Source organism: Lotus japonicus, chromosome 1 (assembly GCF_012489685.1).
Source record: "Lotus japonicus ecotype B-129 chromosome 1, LjGifu_v1.2".
Lineage (NCBI taxonomy): Eukaryota > Viridiplantae > Streptophyta > Magnoliopsida > Fabales > Fabaceae > Lotus > Lotus japonicus.
In genome coordinates this window covers 100,508,673-100,524,686 of record NC_080041.1, presented here as the reverse complement: position 1 = coordinate 100,524,686, position 16,014 = coordinate 100,508,673, and the positions used below count along the sequence as shown (strand labels likewise).

The window sequence follows — 16,014 nt, the reverse complement described above, 5'->3', positions numbered from 1 at the left end:
AGAGGAAGGCCCTCTTGGTCTTGACACTTTTGTTTGCTCTGATGTTTTGGCTTCTATGCCTGCTTGATTTAATTCCACTTAAAAAAAAAACCTATATACAAATCGAGACGTTGTTAATAAATTAAAATCTAACTTAATCAAAAGGTTTTTGGCAGCTATTGAAAGGAAGTGTTGATCTATTGGTTTTAATCAAAGGGATACTCAAACGACGAAACTGCACAGTTAGTGGCCCCGAACGTGAATAAGTACTGATTTGAAGCACCAAATCCACAGCTAAGTCATTGTAAACGCCCACAAATGTCTCACTGTAATACTCTGCCCTTCAAACACTGCACCCTCAAGGAACGTGGTTTCCTCAGGATCTTGTTGAAAGGGTGCAAAACTCACTCTGGCGAAGTCATTATCTTTATACCAAGCAATTGTTGTGATGTCATAATACGCTACGATTTTGTTCTTGGCGTTTTTCACTGAGATGTTGACCTTGAAGTTGTAATCTAAGGTGGACGTGGAGTTGTTTGTGGTGAGGTTGAAACGCTTGAGGGAGGGTTCATTTATGCAGAACATGGGACTATTTGAGGGATGAGGAAGAATATATATCAATGGTACAAAGATAACGATCATGAAGCACAACGATAAAAAAACTCCAAGTCCAAGGGCGATATATTTGCGTTTTTCACAACCCATTTCGTGTTAGATCGACTTGATTGATGAGAGAGCAATTGTGTTATTGAGAATAGTATAATATTGCTAGATGACACCAAAGTTTTTATGCACACCGTTGATATATATGCTTCTACATTTTAATGCATATTTATAAGGATAATTTCTTGAAAGATCTAATATTACATTCTTGCACTATAGCTAGTGGGTTTTTTTTTTTTTGGATAAGCAAAGATATATTAATGGAGGAGTACAAGGGTACCCCAACCCATTTCAAAAGAAAGAGATGAAAATTCAAATATAAAACAGAAAAAAACAGAACAGAAACCGACTAGAAATAGAAATAGAAACCAGTGGCTTGTGGAACAATCCCCACATCCAGCGCATTATATATCATCCAGGCAAGCCAAAGGCTCATTCACCCACTCAGCAGTACCATGAAGAAAGCTACTGGTCTTGTATCTCAGCCATTCCCATGCCTTCAAACGTGCCATCTCAAAAACTGAAACAGGATCAAAAGAGCCATCCTTGAAAATTTTTTCATTCCTCCCCATCCACACTTGCCATATAACCGCCAACCATACTGTGAACAAGCCAGCTTTTTTATTCGAAGGCCACAAGTGTGAGAATTGCACAAAATGATCCTTCACTGATGCAGGGGCAGCAAAGCTTAGTCCGAGCCAATTCAAGACCAAAGACCAAACCTGTGAAACGCACGAACAGGAGGAGAACAAGTGTCCAACAGATTCGTCATCAACACTACATAAAGGACACCGGGGGTCAGGAATAGGGACCTGTCTTCGCAGCAAATTGTCTCGAGTTTGAATTCGATTCAATAGCACCTTCCAGCCCACTGATAAAGCGTTAGATGGAGCACCAATCCGCCAAAGTAACATGAAACAATCATCTTCCTTCTCAATATCAGCCTTAAATAATGCATCATATGCAGATTTCACAGAATACCTCCCATCCCTCTCTCGCAATCACTCATCCCTTTAACTGGAGTGAATGACGAAACAATTCTCAGCATTGAATCAAGTTGGGATATTTTCTCGCCTGTCACAATTTCAGACCATTTAAAATCCCAAGTCCATTTATCATCAATCCAACTCCCTACCTCTGCCAGACTCATGCCTTTTTGTTCAGAAATACTGTACAGATCAGCAAATTGGACCTGAAAATTCCCCTTGCCCCCAAAATTGCGTGCAATTTCCCTCACCAAGCCTCCAACACAAGCCATTCTCAAACCACAATCCCGCAGGCTCCCCAACACAAGACTTGAGCAAATCCTTCCACCACGAGGATGCTCTTGAATTGTGCCCTTTACCATACTTTGACATCAGCACCTTGCACCACATTTGATCATGGTCATGAAGCATCCTCCAACTCCATTTGCCAAGTAATGCGACATTGAACAGATCTAAATCGCGCACACCTAAACCACCTTCAAGTTTCGGTCTACAAATATTAGCCCAGCTGACCCGAGGGATCTTCTTCCCCTCTTCAGACCCACCCCAAAGAAACCTGGTCATAATTTGATTGCATTTTGCAGTCACCCCTTTTGGGATCCTGAAAAAAGAGATGAAATACAGCGGCAAAGCCGTCAGCAGTTTTACCAGAATCGGTTCCCACGTGGACAGCCTATGTGGGCTTCCTCCTATTGACAAGCCTAGATACACAAATGGAACTGCCATCACTCGACAGTGGAGCAAAGATGCAAAGCGAGTAGTAACATCTTCTTGTAAAGAGATAACAGCCAATTTGCTTTTATGAAAGTTTACCTTCATGCCAGAGCCTCTCATCATATTGCAGCAGGGACATAAAGGATTACGTATGGGAAATATTGAAACCGTCCTTTCCAGTAGTATCGCTGCTGTCTTTTTTGCAGCTTTTGTTGTTGCTGGAACTATGTGGAATGGTTCAGCAACTACCCCGATTGAATTATTTGGTCCCACTCGTTATCAATGGGATCAGGGATACTTCCAGCAAGAAATATATCAGTAACATCTTCTTGTAAAGAGATATCAGCCAATTTGCTTTTATGAAAGTTTACCTTCATGCCAGAGGTTCACATTTCAGCACGAGAACATTTTGAATACATGCTTTAGTTAAAGTAGTTTTTTTTTTTACATCGGAAAGATAAATTGCACCCAGGAATCGTTCCCTGGACCTCCTTCCCTCTACCAAACCCATATATGTCCCCCAGCTCCTACCACTTGAGCTATCCTACGGGACGTTAAAGTAGCTTTTTCAAATAATATGTAAAAGCTGAAACAAAGTGATTTTTTGATTAATTTTTTTTGTCTAAAATAAGTTGAATCAAAATGCACTCTAATGGGGTTGTTTTTCATTTCTTAAAAAATTTATTTTAATTTGACAAGAATAATTGATTTTATTTTAAGTCATTTTTGTAAAAATATAAATGCATTTATCTTTGTCTACAAATATAATAAGTGTTTTTAAGAAGTAATTTTAAACTGTTTAAATACAAAATATATATTTCAAATATAAATTAGAGTTCTTTTTCATGGTGTAAAAGTTTTAAGAGAATATTTTGTTTCGTTTCAAAAAGCTAAGAAGGAGATAAAACAAGTAAGGGTGATTAGTAATACCAAAAAGCTAATCACCCCCGCATCAAAAAGCAATCTTTAAAAGAAATCAAATCATAAAGCTATACAACAACCAAGAACCCTAAACCTAACAAAAAAAACGAAAGAAACCCAACATAGTAAAGACCGACCTAAAAGCTAAGAGACCAAAACAATTGACCTGAAGGGCTCTAAGGTCAAAAGGCGCCCCGCTACAACTGCAACAAAGGAGAAAGCACATGGCTTCAATCAGAAACACCAAACCACGCCCTAAGGAGGCCTACTCGCTTGAATCTGAGCCGCAAATATACATCTTCTTCGCTTCAAAAACTTGTTAATAAAAATATCAAATTCAAATTAAAAAAAAAATAATCCCAAATTTTCCCATCTCTAACCCTCAATTTCAAATTCTATAAAAAGTTTATGAAATTTATTAAGTTTCAATACTACACTCTTCACCTCATTTGGGTTGAAATTATGAGAGCACCACAAAATTTAGTAAATTTTTATTTGAAAATTTTGTATACATGATAATTGGTGAGCAACCCTTCTCAAGGATATCCATGGGGCTCCTACCAATAAGTAGGTCTCTGGTGACACCCTTTACATGTCACTAACGTACTGTCCGGTAGTCTAAATGTCCGGTAGTCTAAATGTGTTTTCTCTCAGTTCTACGATTCTTTAAAAAACAAAATCTAAATTTCAATTTTCAACCATTAGTCAAACCCTAAGCCAAAAGAAACCTCCCCCATTGCCACCGTTGCATTTCTTTCCATCAAAACCTCCTCCTCTTCTTCTTCTTCTTCTTCTTCTTCAGTAACGCAGTTTCTCTCATCACAAAGAACACAACACAGAAACTTCAACAACATCACCATTTTCCCCCTTCATTCAAATTCAAAGAAATGGCCGGTGGTCGATTCCGCGAGCTGATGAAGAAGTACGGCAAAGTAGCGGTGGGCGTTCACCTGAGCGTCTCCGGAGCCTCCATCACCACCCTCTACGTCGCCATCAGAAACAACGTCGATGTCGAAGCCATCCTCGAAAAGTTCCACCTCGGCGCAGCCTCACCGGAGCAAAACCCTAGCATCGACACTGTTTCTGACGCGCCGCAGACTAAGAGCCGCACCGCTCAGATGGCCGCCTCAGCTGGCGGCGCGTTCACCCTCGCTATTCTCTGCAACAAGGCTCTGTTCCCTGTTCGGGTTCCTCTGACAATCGCTCTCACGCCTCCCATTGCTAGGTTCTTGGCGAGGAGGAACATTGTGAAGACTGGTGTATGACCTGCGCTGACTGTGTTTTGGTATGTTGGTGTTATGTATTGTTTATTGTTACAGTGATTGAGAGGGTTATGAGAGATGTTGTAGAATTTGTTGAACTGTTAGTTAGTTCTTGTGGTCATGGTTAAGACCTGAGAGTGGAATAACTTGAGAGGAATTTTAATCAGTGGAGAACCGGTTTTTCTACTTAATAAAGGTTACGGTATATGCGATGAGATTAGTTGTTAGTTTCTCTGGTTGATTGTTGCAGTTGGTTGAGAATTAGAATTTTATTGATTTTCTGATTGCCATTGGATTGATTGTGATGTGAGGTTGTTGTGTTTGTAACAATAACAAGGATGAGGCATGTAACTAGTGCCTTGCTAGGTTGTATTGGTCATTGCTTAGACAACAAGATATCGACTAGTTTTACGTTGGCTGCTTAGGCATTCCACTTTCGTTTGGGAGAAAGCTCAACTCATATCTTACTCGGTTATCTTCTCCCCATGGCAAGCTTAGCTTAATTGAGCCCTTTATACCTTTCATCCATCTCTACTTCCTTCTAACACAACCCTCCTCCTTTCTCAGGCTTGGGACCGGCTATGCAAGCAATAGGTGGAGTTTGGTCATGGTTTAGACATGAAAGTAAAATAACTAGAGAATTTTGAATGAATAAAGATTGCAACTTTTAGTTATTTGACTTTAAAACTTGTGGCGTGGGATAAGCTTCCAGATTTATTTGTTTGATATTTAAGAGATTGACATACTAAATTCTCACACCCATGATGGGGATATGCTATAATTTGTTTTTCTACTTAATAGTTTTATGATCATCATTAAGAGAGAGAGAGAGAGAGGGGATATATGATTTGATTTCTGCTTCACTACTTGGGTAACCTCAAACACTAGGAGTTTGATTTTTTTTCATTCTTGTGTTTATTCTTAGTCCTAGCTATTAGTTCGTTTCGTACCCTGCTTTGTTTTAGAAAGAGCTTGTGCAAGACTTGTGTTGGATGATACAATAAATGAATAAAATTAGAAATGAGTGATTCTTGCATTATCCTACTCTGTTTTAGAAAGAGGTTATCCAAGCACGTCTTCTGTTGGATCATACAATATAATTAGAAACGTGTTATTCTTGCGTTATCCTGCTCTGTTTTAGAAAGATATTGTCAGAGTCTTCTGTCAGATGATTTCATAAAATATAAATGAGTGATTCTTGCACTCTCAATGTAAGTGTGTTGACAAGATGGAGGATAGAATAACTTTACTCACCATATGCCCTTTCTATTGAATTGCTGAAATTCAGATTGCATAGTTACATGTGCCTGATAAGAAATTGACGTACTTACACTGTCCAACAAAGGAACCCAACCTCTTAAGGAGTGAGTGAGCAGGTTATATATTGAAAAGAAATCTCAAAGTAGGCACCTGGTGTAGTCTTCAAATAATTGGAATTGGAGTACATTAAATCACGCAGGTTAACAGTAAGATTGTTATTCTTGACCTGAATAAAGTAGCGAAATTCTATCTCATGCATAAATCCTATCTTACGCTTTGTCAACAAAAAACCTACTTCCTTTTTTCTAAGGTATTCCTTGTTTCATGGAAGCCACCCCAAGGTTATTTGAAGGGTTAATATTCAGGCTATATTCATTCCTTATTCATGAAACTTAGGTTTAGTGGTTTTATTAGAGCTTATCAGAATTACTGGATTCTTGGTTTCATGAGTTATCTGGATACATGTATAGGAACATGTGTTGGCACTTGTCATAGTTTAAGTTATTTTGAAAGTGCTGGAAATAAGCCATTCTTTCACCTTTATCTCATCAGTATGTACCTACTGCTGAACTGCCCTTGGTGGATATTTCTCACCTCTAGTCCTCTACAGACAAACGAAGGATATTACAGACTGTCCCTTAGAAAATGTGGCTTTGCTATTCAGGATAGCTACTAGTAAAGCTTTCAGGACAAGTTTGAGTTGTTTTTCATCTTTGATCAATTGCTTTCTTTGATTGTACTTTTTTGCTAGGTGTTTTGGGAAATTTAAAAGTCATTAAAGCTGTGTTGTCAAGGACTCCAGGTGATGGTGACAAATCCTGCTATGCTGTATTTTTTGCTGAGTTCATCCCTTTCTAGCCAAAGGGATAAGGAAGAATAAAGGATTCAATACGCCTGTTATTTCTTTTGACTTGTTTATTGAAAGGGTCAATTCTAAGTTCTAACTCTTCTGGTCCAAAAAAATTGTCAAAACTTGGTCACAGAAAAGTTGGTTTGACAGATTGCAATTATATCTGTCGCCTTTAGGACGATACAACAGGGTTTAACATGAGTTTCATGCAGTGTCTGAGAGCTTCTAAGGTTTGAGATCTTCCAAACTAAATGTGCTATTAATGTTTCTATCCAATATTTTGGTACAAGCCTCTAACCTGCGTTAGGAGAGACACTAATGTGCACATTTGGGTCGGACTCAGCTTCTGCATTCAGTTTTTGGGTTCCAGTTGTGTTGCATCCTATTCGTGTGCTCTTCTAGTCACTCGGGTTTGTAATTTTGTTGCAGGTTTTTCTCATGTCATCTCGGGTCATTTTTTTGGGAAGCCAATTTGATGGCGGATTCCTTGGCTAAATTTGGGCTATATTTAAGTGATCCTCTTCGTGTTTTTTGATGTTCTTCCTAGCTTTTGTTGTGTTCCGTTTTTATTAGACAGTTTCTCTGTGCCTTTTACAGTAGAGGGTCTAGTTTGTTCTTTGTTTTTTTGGGTGCCTTAGTTTGCATGATTCATAAAAAAAATGTAGAGCACTCCTGCTCTAAAATTCACATCTAAAAGCAAGTTTGGGAGTGGGGTGTTTGAGCTCCCAAACTTGCTTTTGAACGCTAGAATATGAATGAATTAAAACGTGCGATCCAAAATACACAATTCTTGATACTTAAAATAAAATTTAACAAAATGTGAAATTCTTTAAACAAGAACAACAGATAAATGTAATGAGATTGGATAGAGGAGTTCAATTGTGTTTTATCCTAGTTCACTTTCTCCAACCGAAGGCTTCATTTTATCCTTGAGTTACTCTGAGATTTTATACTAAATTTCCAAGAATCAAGTTATAGACCTCAGACCAAACGCACTAGAAAATTTCTAAAACCCAAAATTATACAAGCAACCACTTACAAATAATCACACACCAAACTCTATGATGAAAGAATTGTAGAAGAAGATGTATGGTTGGAGTACTTCTTTATTCTCAATCTAGAATGAGAAACCTAAAAATGAATGGGCACATGAATTCTCAATGAATCTTGCTCTCAAATCGAATCTAGAATGAGAAACCTAAAATTGAATGGACACATGAATTCACAATGAATCTTGCTGTCGAATCTGAAATTGCAAATTGTAAGTGTGTTAAAGTGTTTTGCAAAAATATTTATAGGTGATAAAATACCTTTAGAAAACAAAGGAAATGGTTTAAGTTAGAGGAGATTGGACCAAACTGAAGTGGAGTTCGTAATAGATGAAAAATTCACAATTTTAGTGACTATGCCACGATGATAATTGGTTACCACTAATGGCAATCCATTACAATGTGTTTTCTCTCTCGAGTAACAACATCAATAATCTCTGATTATTACGCGTAATCTGTTACCAAAAGTTGTTGTCCAAATAATCAAAATATTTCCCAATCCTAAGTCTTTTAATTATCGAAAACATTATATAGCAATTTTCATTAGTTTTTACTTTTAAAAAAAATTCATTAGTTTTTTAGAACACATTTATTTGAGAGAGAAACCATCTAAGATCCCATGCATATTCACCCTACTAAATGAAGCCTAAACTGTGAAAGCATTTAAAATGAAGTGATAAATCTTCACATCTCCATGATCTTTATTTTTCTTATTTTTATACATGTTGTTGTCCTTATCAAAACTTCTGCCAAGTTAGGAGGAGTTGATTTCTTCTCACACATAGCTTTTTATTTTGATGATTAAAACGGGGCTAAAGCCCAAACAAAAGAGGATCAAGACTTGAGATACATGGTGTTACAGAAATCAAACATGAAATGCACAACACAAAAGGGAGGAAGAGCCTCAAAAATCCTAGAGGAACTCATCATAGACATGCCATTCTTAGCAAAAGCATCAGCCACAGAGTTGGCTTCTCTAAACACATGCCTCCAATGAAAATTATGGTCCTGGCCAATGAGGTGCATAATTTCCTTCACCAAAGGGCTGCAAGGATGGGTAGTTCTACATCCTTTGTTCAACAGTCCAATCGCCACCTCTGAATCACTCTCAGTCAAGACTTTTGAGAACCCTCTGCCCTTTGCAATCTTAATCTCATGCAGAATACCCCAAAGCTCAACTTTAACTATGGAACAACTCCCTAAATTTACTGAATAACCAACCAAGAACCGACCATGGTTGTCCCGAAATACCCCCCCCCCCCCACATAGCTTATACATAGGCCATCAACTATTTATATAAATTCTCATAAGTATTTGCATAAACGCTTATGATATAAGATAAGTTCAAGAGAAATGCTAGCAACACTTTCTTTAACATTATATCTTTGATTGGTCTAAATCCATGTAGGTCTACTAAATTATATGAGATTCACTTTCAATTTGGTGAAACTTACTTGAATTTTAACCACTGAACGCCAGAGTGTTAGAATCACAAAATCACAAAGTCTTCTCTTTCAAAAGAGGTCTTTCTATATAAGCACAAGTGCTTCTTCTATTTTCGCAAAATTTAGGGTGAGAGGATGGTGTCTTGGTCTAAGGCAAAGATAGTCGCCAGGTTCAACGAATACTTATACAGTAGACTTACATTTACCTCACATCAAAGGGACCAACGAAAGTTTGGACCTGCAATCTATCATGTACAAGACTCTATCATGTTATACCAAACCAATTTAGGCTTTTTCTTCTATTTTAAAAAACACATGTTGATTCCGATTAAATCTAACTTCATTTATACTAATTAACCATTTCTAGTTTTTTTTTTAAATAAATGTTAGCTAATTTTTTCTGATTGCATTTCAAAAATTTCTTAACGCTTGTTCTTACATTACAAAAGAAAAATTAAATAAAATTCATTGACCACTCTAGTATATCCATGCTCAACACAAACACTGTCTACTAGACTATTACTGTCATCTCTCTCAAAGATTCGGTGGGTGCGGGTGTATCGAGAGCCAGCTACACCGTGATCGGCCTCGCCACTCTGCCGGAAAACATGATCGTCTGCGTCGCCGTCGTCGGCCACCAGGTCAGTAGCCACCTACACCGTGATCGGCCTCGCCACTCTGCGGGAGAAAATCGCCGATCTGCTCATATTACCTCTGAATTTTTCGAATTTTGTTTCCCTAATTTTTTTGTTGGGATTCTCCGTTGATCGCAGAACAATCCGCTGTACATACAGAGCTTCACGGAGGCCGATGATGCTCTCAAGCTCCACCACATCGTCCATTGCTCGCTCGATGTGGTCGACGAGCGAGGTGTGTTTCGATCGTGCTCATTTTTGTTGCCTAGGGTTTTTTTATGCAAAAATAGTTGAGATTCTGGGACCCTTTAGAGAAATTTTCAATTTTTGTTCCTATTCTTGTTGGGGTATTTTTTTTCTTATCGGCAAGTTTTCGTTTTTGATGCACCTGATTTAGATTCTTAGGCTCTCCGATTCAGTGAAAAAATCAGTTTTTTTGCTTTGTAATTTAGTTTTGTTTTGGGGAGGTTGAATTGAATGGTTTAGAATTTTGGGACCCTCTAATTTAGAGAAAGTTTAATTTTTTTTTGCATTTTTATGGAATCCTCTGAATCTCATGAAATGTGTTTGCTTGGCAGTGAACAATCCTAAAAAATCTGGGCCTATGCTGAATGAGACGTTTCTGGGACTGCTATATCCTATTGAAAATTACAAAGTGTGAGTGCATTTGTTGTCTATCTGAATAAGTTTTATTTGATTTATCTTTAAATCAATTAATATGAGTGGTGATTTGCAGTTATGGATATCTGACGAATACAAAGGTGAAATTTATCTTGGTGACCACGGATCTGGATGTTAAAGATGCAGATGTAAGAAATGTGAGTATGGACATAAATTGTTGGTTTTCTTTCATCTTCTCTGATGTGATTTCCTGGAAGTATGTTTTTCCTTTATACCAGTTCCCTTGTCCTCTTTAATGGAAGTATTTGACTAATTAAGTAATTCTTTAGCAAAGGTGTTAAAGACATATTGAAGTTAATCCTGATGGATGGTAGTGTCGTACTAGTGTGCTAGCAGACCCCCCGGTGGAGGAGGGTGGCCAACCTGTTAGTTTAGTTATATTAGTTAGAGGGGGAGATCTATAGGGTGTAAATAGTATTATAGTATTAGTTAAAGAAGGGTTATATAGCCCTTGTATATATGATTTTGGAATGGAAACTGAGAGGGCGAGTTTATGTCTCTCGAATACCTAGGGCGTAGAAAAAGATTCATTTCCCTGGATAGTTGTTTTCCAGGTCTGGTTAATCATACTGTAATAAAGGTTGTTGTTTTCATGGTCTCTCAATTTTAATCATACTGGTTAGAAGACATTCTTTCTGTAATGAAGATTGTTGTTTTTCCTGTCTGATCCAGTTCTATCATAGTGCTACGTCAATCCGTGCATTGGTGGCTAGATGGTTATTGGATATCTTATGGCTGTTGCTTCTACTAAACAATTTAATCGCTGATACCATACCAAACCATTTTTATGAAATGGGGAACCTATCTATCAGACATTAGAAGTGATGAAGCTTTTTCAAGCATGAACAGTGAACTACAATGTTTACATTGGACATCTTCCCTCAGCGTTGTAGGCATCACATGTAAAAAAGTTTGTTAGGCATCACAGCTACTAAAGTGAATGTTTGAGACCTAGAAAGGTAGTAGGGGTTATTAGCTCATATAAGAATTGAGGGAAATGCTAGGAGAGAGGATTGTTGATTTGTAGGGATCTGAATTGTAACTACCTGCACATTATGGTGGGTCAACTATTAGCATGGTAGGAGGGGGGGGGGGGGAGGGGCTATAATAATAAAGTAATGACATGGAAAGCAAAGCGGTAAGGAAGAATTGGGTGAGATTTGGGAAGGAGGTTGCAGCCTCCTGAGCTGGTGATCTATCTTTTTCTCTGGCAGATCATCCTCTGCACTGCTACCTCATCAAAGTAGTGCTAGAGAGAAAGATCCATCGTGAACTATTTTCCAGTTCTGAAATCTGGTTCCTATCAGGTTTTAAGTTATCTGGAATAGCCTCCATAGTCGATTAGTTATCAACTTATCATGTTAACTTAGTTTGATTAAATTCAGTTATGACTCTTATGAGAGCAACTTTGGCATATATCATATATATGATTCAGTATGTTTAGGTCAGAAATGGGGTTGCTTTGGTATGAAGTTATTTTCATATCTTTCCTCTAATGCTCTTCACATATCAGGGGATTTCCCTGTTAGAAGTTCAAAGGGATTGCTAAGTTCTTTTGTTGGAGTTTTCTTGCTTTGGGTTTTATTTTATTCTCTTTGCAGAATAAATTTCATCCTTTTTTTTCTTCAGGCATTTGTATTTTTATTTATCCGCTCTAGTGATATTTGTTTTATAAAAATTTAAAAGCTTCATATTGTTTTTATTGTGAAGACAGATGTGTCAGTTAAGAATATGACATTTCTAATATCCCTACAGTCATTTTCTCTGGCGATGAAATGAGTGCTTTTGTTTATATTGTTAATGGTATAAAGTTATGAGCCCCTATATGATTTCATATTTTATGTTAATGATGCCATTCAGTTCTAAGTGTATTTTCATGTTCATTGAATTCTGATGGGTAAGATTTATTAGTGATATCAAATATGAATACATAGATTTAGCTATTGGTGTCTTCTTTTGTCACATAACTCTAGATATGAACACTATGACAAATTGTACTGTTTGGTGTGATTTTCCCCATGCTAACTTCTGGTGGATTCTAACTTGCAGTTTTTTAGAAGGTTCCATGCTGCATACGTAGATGCAGTTTCAAATCCATTCCATGTGCCAGGTAAAAAGATAACCTCTAGAACTTATGCAGAAAGAGTGAGCACAATTGTCAGGTCATTTGGTTTGAGTTCGGCTGGGTGAACAACTATAACTGGTGCTAGTTGCATGTCTGGCACAAAACTACATGATTATTATTTTTTGCCTTGTAATTTTAGTTCTTCTTAGGAATTGAATTTTGTTGTGGTAAAATGCTTAGAAGAACATTTTGAATAGCTTTATGTTCAATATATAATATTCAAAATGAATCATCGATTTGTTTTATTTTTTTCCTTATACAAATTGGAGTTCTGAAAATTTACGGATATACTTGAAGGTAAATTTGTTGAGATCCCCCGTAATAGATAGTACGCGGGGCAGGTGAAGATGAAGGTTCTTGTTTGCAAATTAGCAGCTTTGAAAGCATGTAAATTAGCTTCTATTTTTTCGGAATCAATAATGGCACAAAAGCTATTCGTAAAAGCTTCTCCCCAATTGATTTTGACTTTTAAATAATTCTAGATGAGTTTTCAAACATGCGCTGAATAGTTCTATTCAACTATATTTGCTACTCGAAGTTATGGAGATCCTTTAATGGTGAACTACAGCTAGTATATCAGCTATCAGAATTGAAAACTTTCCTTGATATTATAGTACAATTATTGAAACCTTTGATTGTAAAGTGAGAATCAATTTTAGATAGAAGCTTTGTATGAGTAGCTTCTGTGGACCAAAATTGATTTTGAGGAAAACTAAGATGCTATAAGTATCAGTTGTGTTTGTAAATAAACTATGTTTGAACATCTCTACCTGCAAATTGTAGCCTGGTTGGTTTTTCTTTCCTCCATGTAGGCACTTGTTTGATGTGCTAGTTCAGGTGTCAGCAATTTTCAAGGTAGATATGTTTTTTTCATTCATCTTTACAGTGTTGTGCTTAGACTTCTAAATGTGCAAGGTTGTCTTGAAACTCTTCAAACATTACTCATCTTCTGAAGACTTTAATTTCATACAACTGCTCGACCTCCCTTTGAGTAGACCAAATGGCACTTAATTTCGTAGTAATCTATTAAATAAGGTGTTGTTTAATATGGATCAGGGAGCCGTGTGCAGCATAGTATGCCCCCAAACATTTGGGTTATTTTTAGTTTTTTACGTCCTTTAATAAATTTCAAATAAGGCCTTTTGATGACATAATATTAAGTCCTTCAACCACTTGTGCCGCCATCATCACCACCTTCGGCCACTGTCCTCCACTCTCGACCACCATCTTCCACCCCCATTTTCTTAATAGATTACAATTTTGAAGAGCAATCGCACAAATTTTGATTATCAGAATGCATAACGCTCATGAGAACGGGTAACATTCCGGTGATGGTAGTGCTAGAGATGCAGTGGCCACAAGTGATTTCGGCTGGGGCAGTGGTGGCCACAAGTGATTTTGGCCGGGGCAGTGAGTTTTCAATGAGGCGGGTTCCTGAGTTTTCGACGGAAATACTTAACAATCAAATAATTATTGCAAAATTTTCAAGGCTTTTAAATAGACGCGGAAAAATAAAAAATACTCCCAACTTTAGTGGGTGTTTCATGCAGCACTAACACATATTGTCTTGCTCAAAGCATACTCAGAGAACATGTGAGACATCCACTGAAAACATGAGGTAGGACAAATACAATGTCAAAATGTTCAGGCATGGGTTGCTGAAAGGAACCACGTGGTTTTTAGACAATGGGAGTGTCGTGAAAACAGAGAGAAAGATGAAATGGTGATGCCATGGTGTGGTGCTTTAATTTCCTTGTATGATTGTCAAAGAATGGCGAAGCGGAAGGATATATATTTAATGGAGTGGCTTTGGTCGGTGTCTTGTTGGCTGTGTCTCGTTTGAGACACATCTTCTAAGCATGGCTGGAAAGAGCATGTAGCAACAATGTCACCATCTTTGCAACACGTGAGACAGAGGTAAGATGTAAAGTGTTGGAGACGGGTTGATCGGGTCATGGACTCATGGGAGATAAATTGCACGCATGGATACATAATTGCTGATCTATGTATGTGGCCACTCGGGAGTAGTTGGTTCAAGTTGGGTTTATGTGAAAATTGGATCTAAACCGAGTTATTTTGTGCCGGTTGGAATAGGTTTTCTTTTACATTATTGTGAATCTAAACCTAAACCAACCCAACTCGATTCTCAATGGGTTGGTTCAGATGTGATTTAAAAACTGATATTCTTGAAAATAATTGACAAAATGATAAAAATGTAAATAAATAAATGAAAAATCGGGAACATAAAGGGGCACAACGGCGCAGCTAGCCTTGGCCTCGTAGTCTTGGCAATGACGCAAAGGGGCACAATGGAGCAACCATAACAATATTATGAAGAAGGGACAAAACAATATATAATGGAGCACGATAGCAGGGTGTAGAGGAACGAACCACAATGATGGCAAGGACCGCAAGGCAAAGACGATAGACCTTCATAAGTGGCATAAGAAGTGACAATGGAAGTAGAAGGGAGGAAGTGTCTAAGTGAGTCACGAGAAGACGAGTGCACGTGCGGAGTGTAGAGTAAGGTCTCATGACAGTTTGGAAATTTAGGTTAAACTACATATAGATGGATCAGGTCGGGTATTTCAGTTTAAAAAAGTTCCAACTCAAGACATAAGTACTTGATAACATAGGGTTCATGAGTATTAAAACCAAAGCTACACGAATTCCTGACACATCCTTTTGAACGTTGTTTGGGTTGGGTTCATAAAACCTTTGTTGCAACCCTAGTTACGGGGCACTAATACATCTATAGAAGGTGAAATGTGTTTATATTCTTTTAAAAACTTCAATTTAATCACATCTACTTTCTCTTTCATCTAAAGTTCATCGTTTTCCTCTCTCTCTCTTGTTCTTCTAGCACATTATCTATCAATATCATTAGAGTTTAATAGTTGTGCACTGTCTGTGTAAAATATTTTTACACAAACGTCCAATAACTGAATGTCACGTGTTCAAAAGCATTTATGTTCCTTTTTATTTTAATTTGAAGCTTATTTTCTGATTTGGCGACCCATCATTAGTCGTCTGTGTAAAAAATGCTTACACTCACAGTGAATTATCATTAAATTCATATCATTATACTTTTTATTTAAAATATATATATATATAATCACATTTTTTTGTCAACGATAACTACATTTATAGTAGCTTTTCTTAACATCATTTCATTCCTAATGTGAAGTTTTAGAGTTTCTACACACAAGTAGAGCCCAAGCCTAAAGATACTTAAAGAATTACACTTTAGTTATCTTGTAAAATACTAAAGATGTAAATAACTAATAGTACTATTATTGAACATTTGTCATGTTACATTCATCAATTATAAAAATAAGCATTGATTTTTTTTTAAAAAAAATTAGAGTATTCACAACCGATAACGTGACTAAACTAAGGGGTAACTGACAGATCACAAATGCTTCATTCTTTAAGTTGAGGGTC

The 16,014-nt window shown here is 37.2% G+C and overlaps 3 protein-coding genes across 3 annotated transcripts; 2 read left to right on the top strand and 1 right to left on the bottom strand.

Annotated features, from left to right (window-relative positions):
- Window positions 1-1,046: 1,046 nt before the first annotated feature.
- LOC130714892 (uncharacterized) lies at window positions 1,047-2,462 on the bottom strand. The gene is made up of 3 exons (XM_057564869.1): window positions 1,835-2,462; window positions 1,624-1,716; window positions 1,047-1,513 (listed from the first exon to the last, which is right to left on the bottom strand). Exons 1-3 carry the CDS (start codon window positions 2,460-2,462, stop codon window positions 1,047-1,049), a joined length of 1,188 nt encoding a protein of 395 aa, XP_057420852.1.
- A 1,497-nt stretch (window positions 2,463-3,959) lies between these two features.
- LOC130728416 (uncharacterized) lies at window positions 3,960-4,740 on the top strand. Its single transcript, XM_057579883.1, has one exon. It carries the CDS (start codon window positions 4,151-4,153, stop codon window positions 4,526-4,528), a length of 378 nt encoding a protein of 125 aa, XP_057435866.1. The 5' UTR covers window positions 3,960-4,150; the 3' UTR covers window positions 4,529-4,740.
- Window positions 4,741-9,603: 4,863 nt separating this feature from the next.
- On the top strand, window positions 9,604-12,815 carry LOC130728415 (uncharacterized). The gene is made up of 5 exons (XM_057579881.1): window positions 9,604-9,770; window positions 9,903-9,999; window positions 10,343-10,421; window positions 10,501-10,582; window positions 12,495-12,815. Exons 1-5 carry the CDS (start codon window positions 9,738-9,740, stop codon window positions 12,633-12,635), a joined length of 432 nt encoding a protein of 143 aa, XP_057435864.1. The 5' UTR covers window positions 9,604-9,737; the 3' UTR covers window positions 12,636-12,815.
- The last annotated feature ends 3,199 nt before the right edge of the window (window positions 12,816-16,014 follow it).

What these genes read in the sequence shown, in the direction of transcription:
- LOC130714892 (XM_057564869.1), bottom strand. Translation starts at nt 2,462, where the DNA reads ATGAGAGGCTCTGGCATGAAGGTAAACTTTCATAAAAGCAAATTGGCT. An exon ending in GGGGCAAGGGGAATTTTCAG is followed by an intron (nt 1,717 to 1,834) that starts GTCCAATTTGCT and finishes AAATTGTGACAG; the next exon opens with GCGAGAAAATATCCCAACTT. An exon ending in TTGCGAGAGAGGGATGGGAG is followed by an intron (nt 1,514 to 1,623) that starts GTATTCTGTGAA and finishes ACGCTTTATCAG; the next exon opens with TGGGCTGGAAGGTGCTATTG.
- LOC130728415 (XM_057579881.1), top strand. Translation starts at nt 9,738, where the DNA reads ATGATCGTCTGCGTCGCCGTCGTCGGCCACCAG. An exon ending in TCGCCGTCGTCGGCCACCAG is followed by an intron (nt 9,771 to 9,902) that starts GTCAGTAGCCAC and finishes CGTTGATCGCAG; the next exon opens with AACAATCCGCTGTACATACA. An exon ending in CGATGTGGTCGACGAGCGAG is followed by an intron (nt 10,000 to 10,342) that starts GTGTGTTTCGAT and finishes TTTGCTTGGCAG; the next exon opens with TGAACAATCCTAAAAAATCT.
- LOC130728416 (XM_057579883.1), top strand. Translation starts at nt 4,151, where the DNA reads ATGGCCGGTGGTCGATTCCGCGAGCTGATGAAGAAGTACGGCAAAGTA.